This window comes from Haliotis rubra, unplaced genomic scaffold (assembly GCF_003918875.1).
Source record: "Haliotis rubra isolate DU_JTF1 unplaced genomic scaffold, ASM391887v1 Scf632, whole genome shotgun sequence".
Classification (NCBI taxonomy): domain Eukaryota; kingdom Metazoa; phylum Mollusca; class Gastropoda; order Lepetellida; family Haliotidae; genus Haliotis; species Haliotis rubra.
In genome coordinates, this window is record NW_025767338.1 from 517773 (window position 1) to 542870 (window position 25098).

The window sequence follows — 25098 nt, forward strand, 5'->3', positions numbered from 1 at the left end:
CAATCATAAAGGTTCAGATTAGCTGGACTGTAAGGAGGCTTGCTCGTTCACTGATATATTGTTGTCACTTGCAACCTATGTCTTGAACTGTGAACTATGATCGACCTCTCATGTAGGGCGTTGTCCATCTCGGTCCAATCAGAACAAGGCATTTTGATTCTGTAGAGTACCCGCTGTGATGTCACGGTGTAGCAGGAAAAGGAACCTTGTATAATATAGTGCGTCGTTGATATTAGAACAATGGAAGTCGGTCTTCACGTAACTTCCCGGTAACCCGAGTGACCACGTGTTTCGAGGGTTAATGGTAAACGCGCGAAACCTCCGGCGCGAAATACCTCGCTCTGTAATATTAATGCTGGGTAGGTTATTTTCCAGGCTGTCGTGAAAATAACTTCAGTCTTGAAGATAATTCCGACTTCCTTATATAAGGTTCAATAAAACTTGCAAGTTGTCAGCTTGTAGACTGTTAAAGCTGAACTTGTTGTACATATTTCTTCTCATGAAATTGTTGATGATTATGAGTTTTACTCGCTGTAACAAGGCTGCTGTACAATTTCGTTATTGAATTGTCTGTAGATCTGCGTAATGGTCACGCATGTAGATAATCGTATCGTAGTCCGGGATTGCATACCTAGCAATCTATACGAAAATGTTGATTCCTGTGAAGATCTAGGAAACGTCGTTGATGCCCTTGATGTAGGTAGTCGGCTTGAAGATCCTTAATTAGGCTCTTCATCTGTTGATAAATTAATACAGCGACGTTCTGTGTTGTAAATAGCCTGTGCAATTGTCTTCGCGTAGGCTTGTAGACGGGATATGGTATACAGTTGAATAGACAACTCATGCGATGTCTTGAACGGACTGACGAGAGGCTATATATGACGAGTGGCTAGTATATGGAGACCTTGGAGGAGACTTCCTCGGCGAACGCCGGGGATATATCTTATCTCAGCATCTGAGAAATGATACCATCCTCCTCTTCTGACGTATGGTCATATGTCGGAGTCCTAGATCTATAGGAAGATCTATGAGAGGACTGCGGAGAACGGACTGACGAGTGGCTAGTGTACGGAGACCTTGGAGAAGACATCCTTCACGAAGGCTGGGGCTTCGCGAACGGTGAGGGCTTTGCAAACGCTGTGGGCTTCTCGAACACTGGGGGCTTCGCGAAGCTCTTCTAGGCGAGGTAGAAATGGAACCACTTAGCCTTTGCGTCCTTCGCGAATGTCTCAAGTCAGTGTCCGAATCGACATATGAGTGCTTGCTTCGCGAACGACCTCTGTGAATTACAAGGTGCATGCTCGGCGAAGCGCTCCTTCTCCGCGAAGCCTCTCGCAATAGGTGAGGCTCTAGCTCCTTCGCGGAGGTGGCCTGAGACTTCCTATGCAAAGAGCTCACTCAGGGCTGGGATGCCCTTCGCGGAGGCGCGTCTGTGGGCTCTGGGGCCCTACGCGAAACCAAGGCGGGCTCTGGGGCCCTGTATGACTTAATATGGGTTGGGCTCTGGGGCCCGTGGCTCTGGGGCCTCTGTAAACCGTAACGGTCTTCCATCAGCCTCATGATTTGGTTGACCAGGTGGAGTCTGAGGCGGTCTGCGCCTGATGATGAGGATTGTCTCTCTGCGAAGGTGACGGGACCCTCAGTCAAAATTTCTGGTGACAGCGTAGGCATCTCCGGTTGTGTGCTAATCTGCGCTGAGGTGACAGTCGCAGATACAGGACGTTTCTTGTGACGAACATCTGGAATAATAATCGGAATGTCATCATCATATAAGGCTAATTCTGTGACTGGTAAAATATCAGAGGCAAAATTATTAGATTTTGTAGATTTCCCTTTTGACGTAGTTGTAGACCTGGGTGTACGAAGCGTACGAGATGATATGGACGCTTTGCTAGTCTTAGACTGAGAAGATGGCAGATCTTGAGATGCAGGTCGCTTCTTGGACATAGCGGACTGCGTCCCACGCTTATCCCCTGAGGGAAACTCAGGCATGCCACCAGCCGGTGGCGGGTCGTCAGTCAACAGTTGACAGGGTATATTAGCTTCCGATCTATTAGCCATGACTGAAGATTGTTTGCGAGATTTATCTGCCTTCCGTCTCAAAACGGAACATAGATATTTATCAAAGGCAGAAATTGGTAAATTAATACATAATTTACAACTAGAAACAATAGAACATGGAGTAATGCAACTAGGGCATTTTAAATGTGGATCGGTAGCTGAACAACGTAGTTTACAACCTGTGTAGATTCTCATTAACGTAAACTGCTGAACAAACACGGCGAACCGTGAATAAAACAGCAGAAACACGACTAATAATCAATGCAAGTTGAATAAGGATACTCCTCTATAAATGAATATAAGAGGTACTTTATTAAATATAAATAAAGGATATAGTGTGTCGGGAGACACAGGTGCTCTCACGACCACCTCACTGGGCGAAGAAGGAGAGAGTGAGGCACATGGGTTGAGGTGGCGCCCTCGTTCCCGCGCTTGGGCAGGGGAGGTAACTCGTGGTGAGTACTAATTAGTGATTTCTTTATTGAAGGGAACTTCAATTGGGAGATACACGTGTTCCACTAGGTTCGCAAGAAGAAGAAGACAAGCAATAAGCATGAGTCAGGATAAGGAAAAAATCACCATTGTTCTACTGATCATTGTAGCTGAAAAAATCAGATATTCTCAAGACAGTCATAGTTTTGCCTTATTTAGCGACTTAGATTTCAAATGTCAGGATGACCTCTTGAACCCCAAATTACGTAACAAATTAGAATCAGAGGTACCACACATGCAACTGACCAGGAAAGTCCGCTTGTCAAATGCTGTGACTTTATAGAAGCCTTCTCCCTTCTTCATGAGAGGTTTGAGGTTGTAGATGAAATCGGAATTAGGATCCTTGATGCTGCAGGTGCTTGTATTGGTCTCGACATCATCGATGGGGCATGCTGCGGCCGTTCTCCAGATTGTGCTGTACTCACAAGGGCCGGACTTGATGAATGGCAAAGGGGCTCCTGTCTGGGAACAGAACACGAAACTAGAGGGCGTGCCATCAAGAACACTTCTAGTTTTAGATGTTTACAATCAGGAACAAGAACACATGGTCATCGACATCAAACACCACAGTGTTCTGTTCGTATTTGGTTCCTGTTTTTTAACTTTACCACAACATCCATGTCCTGAAAACACATACCACATTGGGTTTCCCTATCTATAACGGTTATTTAAAAAATCTGTTCCCTTTGGGGATAACGTGCACAAAGTCAAGAAACGCAAAACACTGTACAGAATGGTAACACGGTTTCCATTTTTAAACTCCATCAAGACATCTTTGTCCTGAAAATACATACCACATTTGCTTTCCCTATCTATAACAGTTACTGAGAAAATCTGTCCCCATCATCTCAGAAGGACGGAGCTCAAACATATACACCCTCCCACTTCGTGGTGGGGATAATAAGCAGAAAGGTGGGTGAGAAGGTTGAGGATGTCCACTGACATGAATTAAGTTTTCAACCACACAAATGTTTCAAACCGTGATGATTTAATTTACATGGAAGTATGAAAATACTGATGGTACATCCACTGATCAACTGATGGTTCTTCCTCTGATCAACTGATGGTACATCTGTTGATCAACCGATGGTACTTCTGCTGATCAACTGATGGTACTTCTGCTGATCAACTGATGGTACATCTGCTGATCAACTGATGGTACTTCCTCACTGATCAACTGATGGTACATTCTGTCAACTGATGGTGGTACTTCCTCTGATCAACTGATGGTACTTCCTCTGATCAACTGATGGTACTTTCACTGATCAACTGATGGTACTTTCACTGATCAACTGATGGTACTTCCTCTGATCAACTGATGGTACTTTCACTGATCAACTGATGGTACTTCCTCTGATCAACTGATGGTACTTTCACTGATCAACTGATGTTACTTCCTCTGATCAACTGATGGTACTTCCTCAACTGATCAACTGATGGTACTCTGGCTACTTTCACTGATCTACTGTACTTTCTCTGATCAACTGATGGTACTTTCACTGATCAACTGATGGTACTTCCTCTGATCAACTGATGGTACTTTCACTGATCAACTGATGGTACTTTCACTGATATACAGATGGTACTTCCTCTGATCAACTGATGGTACTTCCTCTGATCAACTGATGGTACTTCCACTGATCAACTGATGGTACTTTCACTGATCAACTGATGGTACTTCCACTGATCAACTGATGGTACTTTCATCAACTGATGTTACTGATGGTAGATCTTCCTACTTTCACTGATCTACTGATGGTACTTCCGCTGATCAACTGATGGTACTTCCACTGATCAACTGATGGTACTTTCACTGATCTACTGATGGTACTTCCACTGATCAACTGATGGTACTTTCACTGATCTACTGATGGTACTTCCACTGATCAACTGATGGTACTTTCACTGATCTACTGATGGTACTTTCACTGATCAACTGATGGTACTTTCACTGATCAACTGATGGTACTTTCACTGATCAACTGATGGTACTTCCACTGATCAACTGATGGTACTTTCACTGATCAACTGATGGTACTTTCACTGATCAACTGATGGTACTTCCACTGATCAACTGGGTACTTTCACTGATCAACTGATGGTACTTTCACTGATCTACTGATGGTACTTCCACTGATCAACTGATGGTACTTTCACTGATCTACTGATGGTACTTCCACTGATCAACTGATGGTACTTTCACTGATCTACTGATGGTACTTCCACTGATCAACTGATGGTACTTCCACTGATCAACTGATGGTACTTTCACTGATCTACTGATGGTACTTCCACTGATCAACTCATGGTACTTCCAATGATCAACTGATGGTATGTATAAGGACTACCTACCAACTTGCCCTTGTCACAACTGAAGTGTATGACAGTGGTCATTGTTGTGTTGACCCCATTTTGGTCCACACATTGGTCTCCGCCCGTGTACCTCAACATCAGCTGCCCTGGGTGGTCTCCGTCCAATGTGGGGCCGACCCTTGCCTCCCCGAGACTGCTGTGCACAACGGTTTCCTGCAGCAAGGATCACACATTTGCATCACACCATCATCCATACAATGTAACTTGCATGATCCAAGATTTATCTTTTAATGACCTTGAAACAAAGCATAACACGGTATGATGTTAGTTCCAAAAATTTCCAATGAAAGGGTTATCATTATGAGTGAGTGACCGAGTTTAGTTTTACGCCACATTCAGCAATATTCCAGCTATATGGCGCTGATCTGTAAATAATCGAATGAGTGAGTGAGTTTAGTTTTACGCTGCACTCAGCAGTATTCCAGCTATATGGTGGCGATCTGTAAATAATCGAGTCTGGACCAGACAATACAGTGATCAACAGCATGAGCATTGATCTACGTAATTGGGATACGATGACATGTGTCAACCAAGTCACTGAAGACCAATTCTAACCCCGATCTTCATGGGTCACTAAGGTAAGAACATTCTTCTTTGCAATGCAGCTAAACAAAAGAGATTGGAATAGATATGTATTCCAAAGCATACATTTGACCAAATGAGCTAAATACATTCTATACATAAACATTATTTATATAAGAAACCATCTTTTAAATACAATTTCCATTTCACAAACTTTGTTCATCCCTACCTTGCCATCCTTGACCTGGGTCTCACATGCTGCAGCAAATGGTCCGCACGACTGACCACTGTCCACATGTACAGGGTTGACTGGCCTGCACACATTGATGTAGAATCTGCGAGACGTGTCCGTGTTATCCCCGACCACCATCCAGTTGTCTTTCGTCTCCGACATTGACAATCTGCAAGGAGAGCACAGTGTTGGAGATTACCAATGGAAAGATGCACTTCCTATCTTAATAATTCCTTCACCTTATGACACTGTGAGGATACACTATTCCAGGTAAATTGTGTCATTTTCACAAAGGATAACAAATTTTTCAACTTTTTCAAATTAGATAACCCTCTTTCCATAATATATATCTTTATGTCTTTTCAAATTTGGTTTCATTACCGTTGAGGACATATTGGGTTGTCCAATTAGAAAACATTTTTTCCAATCTTGGCAGTCAGACTGTTTTTTCTTACTTCTCTCTAGAAAACCCAACTTGGGAGTCAGATTGTTTTTGCTACTTTTCTCTGGAAATAACCAACTTCGCGCTCAGATTTTATTTGTTACGAAAAATACGGAAAATTCTCCAGAAATACCCTGATTTTTTATAACAAAATACAAGAAAGAACACAGTGTGCACGTTACTTTGATGTTCTGATTGTTCTTATAATTTTAAATGAAATGCAGTCTTCACATATCAGTGTATCAGTGATACAGCTCCTGGTTATCTGTGTGATCTAGTAGAAGACTATGTCCCTACAAGAACTCTCCGTTCCAGTGATCAAATGCTACTAAAGGTCCCCAACATCATGCTCAAGACATTTGACGGAAGATCATTCACATATAATGCTGCTGTTGAATGGAATGCTCTCCCATTTGATCTAAAATAAACTCCAACTCTAACTTGTTTCGAGAAACATCTTAACATCTGTGAACACACATGTGATATCTACGACCTCTGTTAGCGCTTTATTATTACAACAAAATACCTCACCTTGACAGGTCATACTGTTTATTGTTGACTTTGTCTTCGTACACACACTCGATCGGCTGGGCAGGACAGGCGTAGGCTGTGTACCACTTGAAGCTGTATGTGTAGTTGGTCTCGCTGAGAAACTCCGGGGTGCCGGCACCCTTGGTAGAGTCACATAGGAAGGCAATCTCGGTCTGTCTTGGGGTATGGCCAGCATTGTTGTAGCTGTCGCCATTGGTGTAGGTGAGGTTGATCATGCCGTCGGAGTACTCCAGGTTACCGTTGGGTTCCCCAGTCTTGTGGAAGATGCTGGGTTGAGAAGGAATAGATTGAAAGAAAAGCACAGTTTTAACTAAGAGACAACACAGAGTCACATTCTGTATTTCCTAATACAATATGTTTACAGGCACCTACTTCTTGTCTTTCTCCAGAGATGCCAACCCTGAATCTAATGACAGTGGAATCATGAAATGCTGGAAGCCCAGCCCGAGCACCGAAGATGCGAAGTTAGGGGTGAGCCTGTTGTCAGCTCCACCATTTTGTTTCACTTACATACGGGCTATGACATGCATTCGGAAAACTTCGTGAAACTTCGTAATCAATGACATGCAATATACATAATCAAGATCCAAAAGATCACATGCTAACCTTGCGAATGCTTTTACCAGTGACAACTAATCAGAGAGTGGATTTTGTACTTGAAAATCGGAGTAACTCTACCAAAATCGGAGTTGTTGGCATTTCTGTTTCTCCGTGGTCTAGCAGATACAGTGACTGCCCAGGGATGGAAGGTAGGTGGTTCAATCCCTGGCAGCGTCATACCAAAACATGAAAAGATGATGTTTGCTGTTACCCTGCCTGCACTCCAAGTGAGTGAGTGAGTTGGTTTTTATGCTGCTTATAGCAATATTCAAGCAAAATCAAGGCAGGGGAACACCCGAAATGGGCTTCACACATTGTACCCATGTGTAGAATGGAACCCGGGCCTTTGGAGTGATGAGCGAACGTTTCAACCGCTGGGCTACCCCACCGACCCTTCACTCAATAAGAAGAAGGGACAAAACAGTATAATACTGAATTCCTACAGGTGAGGGAATGGGAGTTTAACAGTCATCAATTTTCTAGCAATATATCATGGTTGTCTGTAAACAGTCAAATGAGTATGATGCCCCACAACCAGCCAAGTAACACTCTGCAACCACAAATCTCTGGAAAAACTCTGGCTGTCCTGAAAAGCACGGTCTACATTGAACTCATTGTGACCAGAAGTCTCGATCATGTCAAACACTCAGCAGCAGTTAAGAAAGACGTGAGTTAGGTCATCTACCTGTTATCACTTTTCTTGACTTGACACACTGCTGTGTTGGTGTGACCTGTGTCACACTTGGTGCCAGTGACAGAACCACACACATTCAACAAGAAGTCATACTCTTGCTTGCTGTCGGACACCTTGTAGTACTTCCCATCTGGCTTTGTGAGGCGCGACACGTCAAAACTGTAACCTAGCAACAGTAGAACATCATACTACACTTCTGACTTGGTTTACCAAATACAGACAAATACACGGAACATAATACCTTTTAATGAAATCTTTCAATCTGAAATTCTAACCAATTCCAGTCGATGACCCGGTCATTACATCAAGTTTTGTACCAGATTCTGTGTGAGTGAACATTGTTTGGCGCCAGAGCCAGGAAACTACTCCATGACACTGTTGCACAATGTCTGGGAATCTGCCAAACAGAGTCTGACATCCCCATTAACAAGATGTCCTTGCCCTCACAACCCACTTACATTAAGCCTTCACTCCATCCAGCCCCCTGTGTTGCTATAGGTGGCAATATATGTCAAAGTAGGTACTGTACAACAGCAGTGATTTGGGTTTAAGGTCACAGTACTTCATTTATATGACAGTGTGCCCACTGCACATGGCGGAAAATCTCAAAGAGATGCAGGCAATATTTCATGTTAGTAAAACCTAAAGTATGGTACTAGCAAGAGAGTGAGTGAGTATGGTTTTATGCCACTTTTAGCAATATTCCAGCAATATCATGGAGGGGGAACTCCTGAAATGGGCTTTACACATTGTATCCATGAGGGGAATCAAACCCAGGCCCTCGGAGTGACGAGCGGCTGTCCTAACTACTAGGCAACCCCACCACTCCAAGCATGATACTAACAAACCAAGGATCTTACTCAGGGCAAATCTAGGGCTAAACAAGACACAATCAGATGCTGGCGAACCTAATGCATGTAACCTTGGATAACTTGGCTGTCTGTGCAGACTGATCCATAGAGTTGTTCAAGAGAGTCAATGCAATCCTACCTGCATCATCATCAAACACTTTACAGTTGGATCCGTTCTTCTTTGACAACACACAAGCTGCAGCAGTGTGCCATTCAAACTCGTACATGCATTTGTCGTCCGTCTCCTGGATGAGGACAGGACCACTCTCCAAGTCTCCTGTATACAGAGACAAGGAATTACAAAATTGTCACAAAACAACCAAAATGGAACAAAAGCAGTAAATAAGAGATCTTGAGTACTGACTGAAATGAATAAATGTACCTGACAGCTAGATACTGAAGACAATATATACCGTGTCTGAAAAAATATTTAAAGTGTCAAGGATGTTGAAATATATATAACCCTCTCCTACGATCTCACCTGGCTTGTGACACCCACTATCTCACCTGGCTTGTAACACCCACTATCTGACCTGGCTTGTAACACCCACTATCTGACCTGGCTTGTAACACCCACTATCTGACCTGGCTTGTAACACCCACTATCTGACCTGGCTTGTAACACCCACTATCTGACCTGGCTTGTTAACACCCACTATCTCACCTGGCTTGTAACACCCACTATCTCACCTGGCTTGTAACACCCACTATCTCACCTGGCTTGTAACACCCACTATCTCACCTTGCTTGTAACACCCACTATCTGACCTGGCTTGTAACACCCACTATCTGACCTGGCTTGTAACACCCACTATTTGACCTGGCTTGTAACACCCAATATCTGACCTGGCTTGTAACACCCACTATCTGACCTGGCTTGTAACACCCACTATCTCACCTGGCTTGTAACACCCACTATTTGACCTGGCTTGTAACACCTACTATCTCACCTGGCTTGTAACACCCACTATCTGACCTGGCTTGTAACACCCACTATTTGACCTGGCTTGTAACACCCACTATCTGACCTGGCTTGTAACACCCACTATCTGACCTGGCTTGTAACACCCACTATCTGACCTGGCTTGTAACACCCACTATCTGACCTGGCTTGTAACACCCACTATCTCACCTGGCTTGTAACACCCACTATCTGACCTGGCTTGTAACACCCACTATTTGACCTGGCTTGGAAGTCACTCCCACTTGGAAACCCCACCCTTATGTCACCCAACTTGCAACTCCCAATCCTACTATCTCACCTGGTCTGCAGCCCCAATGTCCCTATATTTCACTTAGTTTGCAAGCTGACCCATACTACATCTCACTTGATGACGTCCTTGTCTCACCTGGTTTGCATATGAAGGTGATCCTGGAGGACGTACTCTTGCCTGGCTTGCAGTTGTCTCCCCCTGTGTAGGTAATCTGGAGGGTCTTCGATGAGGGGTTATATGTTGGGCCCTGTGTGAAGCGGCCCAGCTTCTTGGTGTTACCCTTAGCATCTGCAACCATACCACTTGTGTAACAACTAAACATGAGGCAGAAGCTTCAACAAGTCACTGTACACAGAACTGTATGATATCTAGCAATGAGTTGCTGTGTACCAGAAGAATATGTCTGCTGGCACCTCGATCAAGCATGACTGCAGTTGTTGACACTTTGATCAAATGTGACTAAAGTTGCTGGCAGTTCGATCAAGCATGACTGAAGTTGCTGGCACCTCGATCAAGCATGACTGAAGTTGTTGATACCGTCAAGCATGACTGAAGTTGCTGATACCGTCAAGCATGACTGAAGTTGCTGATACCGTCAAGCATGACTGAAGTTGCTGATACCGTCAAGCATGACTGAAGTTGCTGATACCGTCAAGCATGACTGAAGTTGCTGATACCGTCAAAGCATGACTGAAGTTGTTGATACCGAAGCATGACTGAAGTTGCTGATACCGCAAAGCATGACTGAAGTTGCTGATACCGTCAAGCATGACTGAAGTCGCTGATACCGTCAAGCATGACTAAGTTGCTGATACCGTCAAGCATGACTGAAGTCGCTGATACCGTCAAGCATGACTAAGTTGCTGATACCGTCAAGCATGACTGAAGTTGCTGATACCGTCAAAGCATGACTGAAGTTAAGCTGATACCGTCAAGCATGACTGAAGTTGCTGATACCGTCAAAGCATGACTGAAGTTAAGCTGATACCGTCAAGCATGACTGAAGTTGTTGATACCGTCAAGCATGACTGAAGTTGCTGATACCGTCAAGCATGACTGAAGTCGCTGATACCGTCAAGCATGACTAAGTTGCTGATACCGTCAAGCATGACTGAAGTTGCTGATACCGTCAAGCATGACTGAAGTCGCTGATACCGTCAAGCATGACTGAAGTTGCTGACACCTTCATCAAGCATTTGTAATTTGCATCATCGAAGCTTTAAAGAAACAAATATCACTTTAAGTATTTCAACACCAGTCAACCAGAGGCATTTACTGCCGTGACACCGAGTTCCCTTAGAGACCCTGAGGTCATAGATGAAGCCTATGATTATGAAGGAAATTATAAGCTTGTAAAACGTTATTGCTACTACATCCCATACACCATTTAAAAAGATCTAATCCTACTGTTGATAAATATGTAATTTTTTGAGTAAAATTGATATTTTATACTTATCCTGACTCATGCTCTTTTGCTTGTCCCTTCCTCTTGCGAACATAGTGGAACACTTGTATCTCCTTAATTGAAGCTCCCTTCAATGTAAAATCACTAATTGGTACTCACCCACGAGTTACCTCCCCCGCCGTAAGCTGAACAGGTGTCGCCACCCTCTGGCCTCATGCTTCACTCTCTCCTGATTTTGCGAGCCCAACACTTGAATTTACAGGGAAATCCAAAGTGTTATGTGGGGAGGATGGGAGGGAGTTAACTCATGAGTCAGGATAAGTATAAAATATCAATTTTACTAAAAAAAATTACATATTTTTCCTTATCCTGACTCATGCTCTTTTTGCTTGTAGAACTCCACCGGAGAGGTGGTGGGTAAACAGAATACTTTGGATTATAATTAGTGATTTAAATAAGTGATATAGTAATAACCCTTCAAGGGGAACTTCATAAGGCATTGAGACTTAGGATATTTCCTTTATAATAAGCCATCAGATATATACACTATAAGTGGGGTATTACCTTACTAATATACTGATATATCAATATATATATAAACTGCTACTCTAAAAGTAGCTGTACACTGAATATAAACTCAGTATGAGCTTAAGGTTGAATAACCTAAGCTAAATATGTACATAGCCCTAGAACTCCATGGAGTTATAAGCTAATGAATATATGTATCATATATATAATAATCTCGTGAATATTAACGCTACTGAGGGACTGTCAATTGCTGAGCGAGGACCAAAGGACCGAAAATGGTGAATGCCAGAGGCGCCCTCGTGGTGATATCTCTGAGATAGTGATTAGCAAACACCATGTTAGATTTCCAAAAGCATCCTTCCATAATTGTATTCAATGAACAGTTACCGTGAAGGGCGAGGTGGATGCCAATGCCCTGATTTCATGGGGATTTGATGCTGTTGGAGGGTCCAGTCCTGCTGCCTTATAGGCGTAAAATGACAGTTCTTATCCATATAGATATGGTGAGTGCGAGAGACTTCTGTCTGATTTGGAGGCGATAAGGGGATGAACAATCTTCAGAGCGATCTTAAGCCTTTGTTTTGGAACGGCGTAAATAGATTATGAGAGAGCTCATTGACTGGGCATAGAGATAAGTCCAATGTATCTTGAGATCGAGAATTGAGGGATAAGCAGGGATGTGAAATAACCTGTCTGGTTGACCTGGTAGTTGATTTTGGCGCATGAAATCCCATCTTAATCCCAGGTGCTGTTTTTGATTGTCATCAAACTGTATCCTCTCATAATCTAGAGCATGAATTTCAGATATTCTGGCTGCCGTGGCTAGCGATAACAGGAAAACTGTTTTCTGTGAGAGAAATTCAAAGTTGTCGATTCCAATGGTTCATAATCCTCACTTGTGAGGTGTCGTAAAACTACATTCAGATCCCAAGCTGGAAGTGGAACTTCGCTTTTGGTCCTCAATCGGGAAGCACGTAGTAAGGCCAGTAACTCTGGTGTTCTTGTTAATTTAACACCCGTTCTCATAGAAATCCACAGAACTAAGTGACAAGATATGTTGACAATGTCCGAGGAGCCTTTTAAATGTTTGTTTTGCCGTTAAGTAACACAAATAGTCTGCCGTACTTGAGGATCGCGTGGCATCTCATCGCTGTAAAACCCTTGTTTGCTGCATAATTTTGAAACTTTGCCACTTGTCATGCATTACAAGTTACGCGTTGAGTATCGTGAAGGCAAGCATGACCGCTTTTTGCAGCCCTGGTAGAATATCCTCTCTTGTTTAAACACATTTTAATACAGTCCATACATTGAAGTTTGAATACTTCTGGGTTTCTGTGCACCTGTTTGGTGTGAGGATGTATTAACAGGTTTTGCTTGGCGCTTTGGGTAGTTCTAGTGCCGGTTGACCCGGATATCTTGTATTAGGTGGAAACCACGTTCTGGCCGGACCAATAGAGTGGCGACCAAAGTGAGTTGTAAAGCTCTGCGTTTGGCTGATTTTCTGTAATACTAGAGGTATTATTGCTGGGCTGAGAAACGCGTACGCGCATTGAGGTCTTCCCATGATATGCTTAGAACGTCCGTTGCCCATGCTTGTGGGTCTGGCACTGGTGACACGAATGTCGGTAGTTGATTGTTGAACCTTGTGGCGAATAGATCTACTAGCGGACTCCTATTTGCTTGATTATCTGTGCAAATATCTCCGTATTGAGCATCCATTCTGTCGGGCGATGGTAGATGTGGCGAGAGAGTCGTCTGCTAGTATATTCCTGGCTCCGGGGAATGTGGCATGCTTTGACATGTAGATTTAGATCTTGGATTAATTCAAACAGTTGAAAGGTTAAATTCAAAAGGTTCGGCGACTCTCGTTGAGCCTTGTCTGTTCACATAAAACGCCACTGTCGAGTTGTCGGTATGTATCATCAGGTAGCATTCTGTAGAATGTTGCTCCAATGTCTTATGGCGTTGATTACAGCTTTCATCTCTAATGCGTTTATGTGGAGTTTGCTTTCTAGCTGAGTCCATAACCCTGATGCCGTCCGGTTGGTGAGATGAGCTCCCTCAACCTTGGGCGGCAGCGTCTACATATAGATGGGTTTTGAATTCCTGCTCTGCTAAACAAATCCCTTAGCAGACATTCGATTTCTTTGTCCACCATAATAGATGAGGTCTGAGATGTTTGGTAGACTGAATGGTTGTAGGTCGTCGAGATGTGTGTTGGCGAAGACCTGTAATGGGCGTAACTGTAATCTGCCTATGACTGTCAAGTCTTGGGCTGATGTTAGAACCCTAGTAAGCTCTGCCATTGTCCGAAGTGGTAGCGAAAGTAGAGCTGGTGGAATGATCTGTTGGATCTTGAGCCAACGGTCTTCTGGTACGACTATACGGTTGAGATTGGTGATAAATCGGATGCCTAGGAATTGCAGATCTTGCGATGGTACTAGGTCCGACTTGTGTAAGTTTACTAACCATCCCAGCTGTGTTAGTAGCTTTATGATGTAGTTTAACTGTAGTTTGAGATGCTGTGGATCTTGATCTACTTGTATCCCGTCGTCGAGGAAGAAACGCACTCATTTAGTACTTGACGATGTAGATAGGTAACAATCGGTTTCGTTATCCTGCGTGAATAACCATGGGGCTGATGCTATTCGAATGGGAGTACTTTCCACTGGTAATGTAACCGTCTAGCGTAAACCCGAAGGTATTTCCTGGATTCGGGATGTATCGGGATGTGCAGATAAGCATCTTGTAGATCTATACTGCCCATGTAGTCCATGGGGAATCATCTGCCGTAGCTCGCGGTCAGTGCTGCTGAGACAGGCGTCAGATGATCTGTTAAAAACTGCTGGTCCTTCTTTTGCATCAGTAGGGCCGAGTAAATCATTCTGTCATCTTCAAGGTGGAGTGTTCGAAATCTGGAGATAAGTGTCTCATTTATTGTTCTAGATCTATTTAGACCAAAGAACATACGCCTGCGTCATGGTTTCTATCTGAACCAATTTCCGATCATCAATCTTGTAGTACTTGTTCTTGGCATCGGGAGATCAGCTTATAGTTCTCATCGATGTCTTGCTTTGAAGAAGGGGTCCATATTATCGCGTGGAGAACTTCTTGGCTGAAATTTAACGAGATGTGGCGTCTGAACCTTCGTGGCTTTGTTAAATGCTGTATCTAGGTTCTGAGGTACGCCGCGCAATCCGGGTCGATTGGGGTAGTGTAATAGCATCTGCATCGTCTTCTTTCATCAGATAAGTCTGCGCCGTATTGCCACTCTTGGAAGGTGATGAGAGATCTAGATTATTGACAATCCAATATCTTATCTCTGCATCTGAGGAAAATAATTCCTCCATCATCTTCTATTCCATCATCATAATTAAGAGGTTGTTGCTCTTCTGATGTAGGGCTGTGTGGCTCTATCTCTATATCGTTTGGCGCTTGTGGAGATCTAGTTGTAGGCTTATGTGCAGACCTGTGAGGTGATCGACGGCGGGTGATGGTGATCAGCGGCGATCGTCTTGGTGATCTATATCGATAGGTTGACCTTCTTGGCGACCTATGAGGGGACTGATGGTAGCCAGCGAAGCTCTTATTGTAGTCCCTTGATGACCTTTTAGATGAAGGCGATCTGGGTTCAGGTGTCGCCAGAACGCCTTCGCCAGCGAAGCTTCGCTTACGTCGGTCCTGGGGAGCGATGATATGACCTTCGCGAAGGCTTGCGTGTGGTCTGATGATCAGATTCCGTATCTGAGTATGACGCCGAAGAAGGTGATGATTTTTCGCGAAGGCTGTACATCTGGGTCCTTCGTCGAGGTGGTCTGTGACTTCCTTCGCGAAGGCTGCATTGTCGTGGCTGCTACGTTGACAGATGGTGCCTCTGGGGTGCTGTCTACGTTGGAGCCTTCGCGAAAGCTCGGACCCTGGGATGGCTGCTTCTCCAGTCTATAGTGGCCTTCCATCATAATCATGATCTGTTTCATAAGATGCGTTTGGGATGATCTGCGGCGTAGTAGATGGTGCCCTCTCTGCTGTGCTAGCGGTGGGGCCCTCAGCGATCTCGTCTGACATCAGTGTAGAGGCATCAGGCTGCATGGTGATCTCTGCTGGCGTCACTGTCGCTGTCACTGGTAGAAACTTCTTGTGGTATGTCGGGTATGATGATAGGCTGGTCATCGTGAGGCCCAATTCTGCTGCTGGAGCGATCTCGGCTGAGAAAGTTCTCGATGACTTCGTAGATTTCCCTTTGGAGGATGGCGCTGCCCTGGGGCAAGTCTGAAGTCTGCGTTGAGAAGCGTTGAGGCCCTCTTGGACTTTGTCTGCGATGACTGGATGTCTGGAGAGGCTGGTCGCTTCTTAGAGGTGACGGACTGCATCCCACGTCCCTCTTCCGATGGGGTCTCAAGCAGAACACCAGGCGGGAGGGATCGCTTTCGACAGCAGTTGACTGGATGGGCAATCCGGCGTATCGGCCATGTCTACACCTAGTTTGCGTGACCTATCTGCAACACGTCTCAAAGGCGCAAAGATGGTATTTATCAAAGGCAGAATTGGTTAAATTTATGCAGTAACTGCAGCGTGAATCAAGCGCACAAGGCGTTAGTACAACTAGGGCATACCACATGCGGATCCGCGAAGCGGAAAAGCGTAATCTACAAATAGTACAGTTTTTCATCAATGTAAAACTAGCTGAACAATCCGCGAACTCCGTGAATAAACGGTAGAAATCACGATTAATTATCAATGCCAATAACTGAAGGATACTAGCTATACCTTTATAGTAAACTATAATAGGTAACTAACTAAGAAAACCAAAAGGATATAGTGTGTAAGGAGACACAGAGCTCTCACATCCTGCTCACTGGTGAAGAAGGAGAGAGTGAAGCATGAGGCCAGAGGGTGGCGACACCTGTTCAGCTTCGGCGGGGGAGGTAACTTCGTGGGTGAGTACCAATTAGTGATTTTACATTGAAGGGCTTCAATTAAGGAGATACAAGTGTTCCACTATGTTAGCAAGAGGAAGGGACAAGCAAAGAGCATGAGTCAGGATAAGGAAAAATATGAAGTTTATTTTTATAATATTATTCAAATAATACAACTACAACTTAAATAAATGTATTTTTGAATGAAAATGCAAGCTTACATTTATAGCGTCCAGATAAACCACGAAGAAGCAAAAACTATGGCGATTTTTTCCATTTGTGACATGTGATAACATGCCCGTGCCTTTTCTTTTATATTTTCATTTTCGTCATCAGAAAATTATTATAAAAAGATTTCTTAAATAATATGTATGGTCGCCTATTTCCCGATATCTGTGGCTTTCCGGCTCGGTAACATGACATAACAACGGAAAATACCTCCGTTTTCGAGCTTCGTATGCATAACATGCGAGGCCGAATCGTTTGATGGCGGGCATCGTTAAAGCTCTGAACATCAACAATATCACTGTACCCTTGCCAAGAGTATTTTCACAGTTGTAAGAAGCGATTTTATTGGATAAAGATTGGTTTCTAATGGCGCTTTTTAAGCCACAGTCTGCTATAAGGGTCGTGATTGGTCAAAATCAGACCGTGACCTAAGGCAGCCAATCATATTCGGCAATGGATACCGTCCTAAATAGCGAAAACCTTCAGATTTAGACAAAGTTTTGGGTAAAATAATGCTATTCTGAACATATTAAGCAAGAAATGCGCTACCCTGTATGTAAATTATGGAACTTATTGGACGTGTCGTGCTAGGTTATGACCTGTGACAAAAATGCTTCATGTATATATTTTTAAGCATTAAACATCGTGTCCGGTGAAGATTGAGTGAGAGCCGAGATGTCACTTCGTCAGTGACTTGACTTGCATTACATGATCGCACAAAAGATGGAAATAGTAATTTTATATGTGCGTTTGACAACTTTTATGAATGTTGTTGTTGATTTTATTCATTAGTTTATTCAATTTATTTAATGAATTCCTCGAAACATCGTTACTTTGCTCTTTCACAATGTTATTGTAGACCAGCTGCCGAAGCATGTGTCGAGAATCGTTGTTTTCAATAACATTGCGAAAAATAGTTTATAATTTTAATTCTGCTGATAATATATGATAAATTGAAATTTAATAAGTGTTTTCAGACATTGTGAAATGTGATAGATTTAATATATGAATCATAAGTCAGGTAGGTTCCTAAAATTATGTCTCATTTTGGCGTGACTACTGCCTGGCGGCAATGCGGCCTCCGGTGTCTGGGGACTCATAGCGTTGTGGCCACTTAAAGCGCCTGCGGTGTTGAAAGGGTTAGGTACATTTGTTTATATGAACTGAGTATACCTTTCCTACAGATACTGTTGGCAGTGCAGCCTGAGGTGCTGTTGAGGATGTCGTTGCACACGTTGACGTAGTAGCGAGACTGTTCGTACTGGTTCTCACCATCCAGAGCCACCCAGTTTGAACCTGAGTGTGTGGGGAGACAAATGTTCAAGGTTTAGTCACAGATCTTATAATGGCTATGTACTAACAGTCCAGGGTAATTTCCTGAGTCTTCATATATCATATTTATATTACTATCAGCACCCAACACTATGCATGGATGTTTGTCTTCAGCGTCTTTGACATTGCATTCATTGATGAAAGTTGTTGAAAACATGGCTGGAATGACAGTTGTTGGCCATTACCTTATTCAAATCATCAACGCTAAGAATGTGAAGTTCCATTACCCATGCTCAATCTAACTTTTATAAGTCATTGAAAATACAATACAGTGAAGTAAGGTTCCAAACCCACCAAACACAAGTTTAGAAGTAGGACAGAGGCACAATCATCGTGATCAGATGGAGATAAATCATGATAAATGGCACATAATATTCTTGTCTGGGTGACCTAAAGTTAAAAGGTAAATTCTAAACTGAAGCCACTCACCTGAGTTCCTAACGAGGGCTGACAGGTCATACCGCTGCTGGTTGTGGTCAACCCGACACGCCCCCAAGGCCAAGTGGTTCTCACAAGCGTACTTGGTCTCCCAGTCAAACAGGTAGGTGCAGTTGTTAGCCTCCCGAAACACTGGCCAGCCCCGACCGTTATTAGCTGTGGGGAGGAGAAAGTAACATCGTCAAGTTCATTAATGACCAGATTATTGGGAACATCAGCTGATGAAACAATGTCCAGATGGATCATTACACTTATCAGAGGGAACACAAAGTCTGCAGTCTAGACTGCCAGCTGTCCGACTTCCATTTTTGTGGAAGTCGCGGTGGCTGAGCGGGTTAGGCGGCTGGCTTTGTGTGCAGGTGATTAGGTGCCTGACTCTGAGGGGGTGGGTTCAAATCCCACATGGGACTCAACCCAACAAAAGTAGTAGAATCTGTACTCTACTAAGAAAGTGTAATCCCAAAAATACAGATTAACTTAGTCACGATAAGACTTACACGATAACCTACACAAAAACAACCAAGCTGTCATCGCTGTCCTGACATCAATACTTTCTAAACTACCAATTAACCTTAACATATGTTTCAAACTTAAAAGTTGCACAGTGGTCAACTTGTTGGACCTGTTCCTCAAAGTGATCTTAATGCTTGCATGCTATTTAGTCTATGTTACAGCATATCAGTTTAGATGTTGAATGGGGGACTGGCCAAAGAGACAAAACTAATGCTACTTTCACACAATGTGCCATGATATAACATGTCTTATCAAGATGTCACTGAAGTCCACAGACCTGCAGTCATGTTGCATTTGAATGTGATGATGGTGTTCCTCCTGAAATGGGTGTGGCATGCAGTTCCATCTTTGTAGGTCAAGGTCAGCTCTCCATCTGTCATTCTGTAATTAAAAGCAGCATGTACATGCTTAAGCAATTATTCTAATGAGAAATGCATGCATTTGGTTAATCCAGAAAGCATCATTTAATTTAACTATCTAAATCAGATCCTGGCATGTATAAGGGACACAACTCTTCATGTAAAACTGTGGTCCTCAGATGACATTGACCATGATGATATATTTTCAAGTTAACTTTAAAATCTGCTGAAAAAATGTCAACAGTAGAGCTTAAGTGACCATCCAATCCTCTATCAACTTGGCTATTACCATAATCAGTGGAATTCGAAGGCATTCATTCACCAAATCAACACGTGTGACAGCTGATACTAATTATGGGCATTTTACAACAAGCTCAAGTTGCTGATCACCAATTGTATCCTAGATCTTCACTGGTTGTTAAACAATGATTTTCATAAAAAAACAAAAAAACTATTTGTATCATTTCAGCAATATTTTAACATTGAATTCAGTTCCACTATATAGAACTAAACCACTGACACAAGCTGCAAACAAAGGCCAAATATCAGCCTGTGAGCATGTCAAGATAAATCAGTATGTCTATACCGAAGTTTCATGGTGTCCTTCTTTCCGAGGCTCTTGGCAAAGGTGGAGTCATGATCCTTCAACTGGCAGGCTGACGCTGAGTCCTTCTTCTCAGGACACTCGAGCCCGAGGGAATCACACACATTGAGAACGTACACGTAGTGGTCGGTTCCGTCAGTCACATTCATTTTGTAGGGGTTGTCAGCAGCTAGAACACAGGGGAGACGATCAAAACATGACAACATCAGTTTACATTTATGTGGATAGGTTCTGTTGTCATGGAAACAATAGTCTCAACATGAAATCATCAGTTTATGTATAGAGCAGGTTCTGTTGTCATGGAAACATACAATCTCAACATGACATCATCAGTTTCAATTTATAGAGCAGGTTCTGTTGTCATGGAAACATACAATCTCAACATGACATCATCAGTTTCAATTTATAGAGCAGGTTCTGTTGTCATGGAAACATACAATCTCAACATGACATCATCAGTTTCAATTTATAGAGCAGGTTCTGTTGTCATGGAAACATACAATCTCAACCGCGACATCATCAGTTTCAATTTATAGAGCAGGTTCTGTTGTCATGGAAACATACAATCTCAACATGACATCATCAGTTTCAATTTATAGAGCAGGTTCTGTTGTCATGGAAACATACAATCTCAACATGACATCACCAGTTTCAATTTATAGAGCAGGTTCTGTTGTCATGGTCTATACAATCTCAACATGACATCATCAGTTTATGTGGGCTGGTTCCGTTGTCATGGAAGCATATGATCTCAACATGACATCATCAGATTATGTGGGCAAGTTATGTTGTCATGGAAACATACAATCTCATGAACAGAGCAGGCCAGAGTGACATCATGCTTGACTGACCACAGTTAACAGAACTTCACAGAAACACAATGTCTTTTATAAAAACCCTAAAACTTTCATTGTACAAAATACAGACTGACAATGTTGGTTACTTATACTCAACACCACCTCCTGATGCCCGGGATAGTCTTTATTCAAACTAAAGCTTTGTGAGAACATGTATGTGACATGTTAGAATTCATTGAAACACATTCAGAGCTTCAGGCAGATTATCACTCTTAAAACCTTGACTCATTGACGAATGCTGACTCACTCACAAATCTTGACTCACTGACGAATGTTGACTCAATGACAAACCTTGACTCAATGACAAATCTTGACTCACTGACAAATGTTGACTCACTGACAAATCTTGACTCACTGACGAATGTTGACTCAATGACAAACCTTGACTCACTGACAAATCTTGACTCACTGACAAATGTTGACTCAATGACGAATGTTGACTCAATGACAAACCTCGACTCACTGACAAATGTTGACTCACTAGCAAATGTTGACTTACTGACGAATGTTGACTCAATGACAAATCTTGACTCACTGACGAATGTTGACTCAATGACAAACCTCGACTCACTGACAAATGTTGACTCACTAGCAAATGTTGACTTACTGATGAATGTTGACTCAATGACAAACTCAATGTTGACTCAATGACAAATCTTGACTCAATGGCTTAATGTTGACTCACCGACAAACCTTGACTCACTAACAAATGTTGACTTACTGACGAATGTTGACTCAATGACAAACTCAATGTTGACTCAATGACAAACCTTGACTCACTGACAAATGTTGACTCACTGACGAATATTGACTCAATGACAAACCCCGACTCACTGACAAATCTTGACTCACTAACAAATGTTGACTTACTGATCTAATGTTGACTCAATGACAAACTCAATGTTGACTCAATGACAAACCTTGACAAACTGACAAATCTTGACTCACTGACGAATGTTGACTCAATGACAAACCCTGACTCACTGACAAATCTTGACTCACTAACAAATGTTGACTTACTGACGAATGTTGACTCAATGACAAACCTTGACTCAATGACAAACCTTGACTCACTGACAAACCTTGACTCACTGACAAATCTTGACTTACTGACGAATGTTGACTCAATGACAAACCTTGACTCACTGACAAACCTTGACTCACTGACAAATCTTGACTCAATGACGAATGTTGACTCAATGACAAACCTCGACTCACTGACAAATGTTGACTCACTAACAAATGTTCACTTACTGACGAATGTTGACTCAATGACAAACCTTGACTCACTGACAAAACTTGACTCACTGACAAATCTTGACTCACTGACGAATGTTGACTCACTGACAAACCTTGACAAACTGACAAATCTTGACTCACTGACGAATGTTGACTCAATGACAAACCTTGATTCACTGACAAATCTTGACTCACTAACAAATGTTGACTTACTGACGAATGTTGACTCAATGACAAACCTTGACTCAATAACAAATGTTGACTTACTGACGAAATGTTGACTCACTGACAAACCTCGACTCACTGACAAATCTTGACTCACTAACAAATGTTGACTTACTGAAATGTTGACTCAATGACAAACCTTGACTCACTGACAAACCTTGACTCACTGACAAATCTTTGACTCACTGAAATGTTGACTCACTGACAAACCTTGACAAACTGACAAATCTTGACTCACTGACTTAATGTTGACTCAATGACAAACCTTGATTCACTGACAAATCTTGACTCACTAACAAAGGTTGACTTACTGACGAATGTTGACTCACTAACAAACCTTGACTCACTAACAAATGTTGACTCACTGGCGAATGTTGACTCAATGACAAACCTTGACTCACTGACAAATGTTGACTCACTAACAAATGTTGACTTACTGGCGAATGTTGACTCAATGACAAACCTTGACTCACTGACAAATGTTGACTTAATGTTGACTCAATGACAAACTCAATGTTGACTCAATGACAAACCTTGACTCACTGACAAATGTTGACTCACTGACTAATATTGACTCACTAACAAATGTTGACTTACTGACGAATGTTGACTCAATGACAAACTCAATGTTGACTCAATGACAAACCTTGACTCACTGACAAATGTTGACTCACTGAGCTAATATTGACTCAATGACAAACCCGACTCACTGACAAATCTTGACTCACTAACAACAATGTTGACTTACTGATCTATGTTGACTCAATGACAAACTCAATGTTGACTCAATGACAAACCTTGACTCACTGACAAATGTTGACTCACTGGCGAATATTGACTCAATGACAAACCCGACTCACTGACAAATCTTGACTCACTAACAAATGTTGACTTACTGGCGAATGTTGACTCAATGACAAACTCAATGTTGACTCAATGACAAACCTTGACTCACTGACAAATCTTGACTCAATGACAAACCTTGACTCAATGACAAACCTTGACTCACTGACAAACCTTGACTCACTGACAAATCTTGACTCAATGACGAATGCTGACTCAATGACAAACCTCGACTCACTGACAAATGTTGACTCACTGACAAATGTTCACTTACTGATCGAATGTTGACTCAATGACAAACTCAATGTTGACTCAATGACAAACCTTGACTCACTGACAAATGTTGACTCACTGACTAATATTGACTCAATGACAAACCCCGACTCACTGACAAATCTTGACTCACTAACAAATGTTGACTTACTGGACGAATGTTGACTCAATGACAAACTCAATGTTGACTCAATGACAAACCTTGACTCACTGACAAATGTTGACTCACTGACTTAATATTGACTCAATGACAAACCCGACTCACTGACAAATCTTGACTCACTAACAAATGTTGACTTACTGACTCGAATGTTGACTCAATGACAAACTCAATGTTGACTCAATGACAAACCTTTGACTCACTGACAAATGTTGACTCACTGACAAACCTTGACTCAATGACAAACCTTGACTCACTGACAAACCTTGACTCACTGACAAATGTTGACTTACTGACGAATGTTGACTCAATGACAAACCTTGACTCACTGACAAACCTTGACTCACTGACAAATCTTGACTCAATGACGAATGTTGACTCAATGACAAACCTCGACTCACTGACAAATGTTGACTCACTGACAAATGTTCACTTACTGACGAATGTTGACTCAATGACAAACCTTGACTCACTGACAAAACTTGACTCACTGACAAATCTTGACTCACTGACGAATGTTGACTCACTGACAAACCTTGACAAACTGACAAATCTTGACTCACTGACGAATGTTGACTCAATGACAAACCTTGATTCACTGACAAATCTTGACTCACTAACAAATGTTGACTTACTGACGAATGTTGACTCACTGACAAACCTTGACTCACTAACAAATGTTGACTTACTGACGAATGTTGACTCACTGACAAACCTCGACTCACTGACAAATCTTGACTCACTAACAAATGTTGACTTACTGACGAATGTTGACTCAATGACAAACCTTGACTCACTGACAAACCTTGACTCACTGACAAATCTTGACTCAATGACAAATGTTGACTCAATGACAAACCTCGACTCACTGACAAATGTTGACTCACTAACAAATGTTCACTTACTGACGAATGTTGACTCAATGACAAACCTTGACTCACTGACAAAACTTGACTCACTGACAAATCTTGACTCACTGACGAATGTTGACTCACTGACAAACCTTGACAAACTGACAAATCTTGACTCACTGACGAATGTTGACTCAATGACAAACCTTGATTCACTGACAAATCTTGACTCAATGACAAACCTCGACTCACTGACAAACCTCGACTCACTGACAAATGTTGACTCACTAACAA

The 25098-nt window shown here is 42.5% G+C and overlaps 1 protein-coding gene across 1 annotated transcript in view; it reads right to left on the reverse strand.

The window, feature by feature from the left end:
* Nucleotides 1-25098, reverse strand: part of LOC124256632 (cation-independent mannose-6-phosphate receptor-like) — a 68810-nt gene that overhangs the window by 40293 nt on the left and 3419 nt on the right. Inside the window, exons 4-14 of the mRNA XM_046690608.1 lie at nucleotides 20339-20525; nucleotides 19671-19774; nucleotides 18872-19036; nucleotides 18284-18406; nucleotides 10169-10321; nucleotides 8959-9096; nucleotides 7960-8134; nucleotides 6654-6941; nucleotides 5678-5849; nucleotides 4906-5079; nucleotides 2800-3015 (exon numbers count right to left, since the gene is read on the reverse strand). Coding sequence (XP_046546564.1) covers nucleotides 2800-3015; nucleotides 4906-5079; nucleotides 5678-5849; nucleotides 6654-6941; nucleotides 7960-8134; nucleotides 8959-9096; nucleotides 10169-10321; nucleotides 18284-18406; nucleotides 18872-19036; nucleotides 19671-19774; nucleotides 20339-20525 — 1895 coding nt within the window. The remainder of the gene's footprint in view (nucleotides 1-2799; nucleotides 3016-4905; nucleotides 5080-5677; nucleotides 5850-6653; nucleotides 6942-7959; nucleotides 8135-8958; nucleotides 9097-10168; nucleotides 10322-18283; nucleotides 18407-18871; nucleotides 19037-19670; nucleotides 19775-20338; nucleotides 20526-25098) is intronic.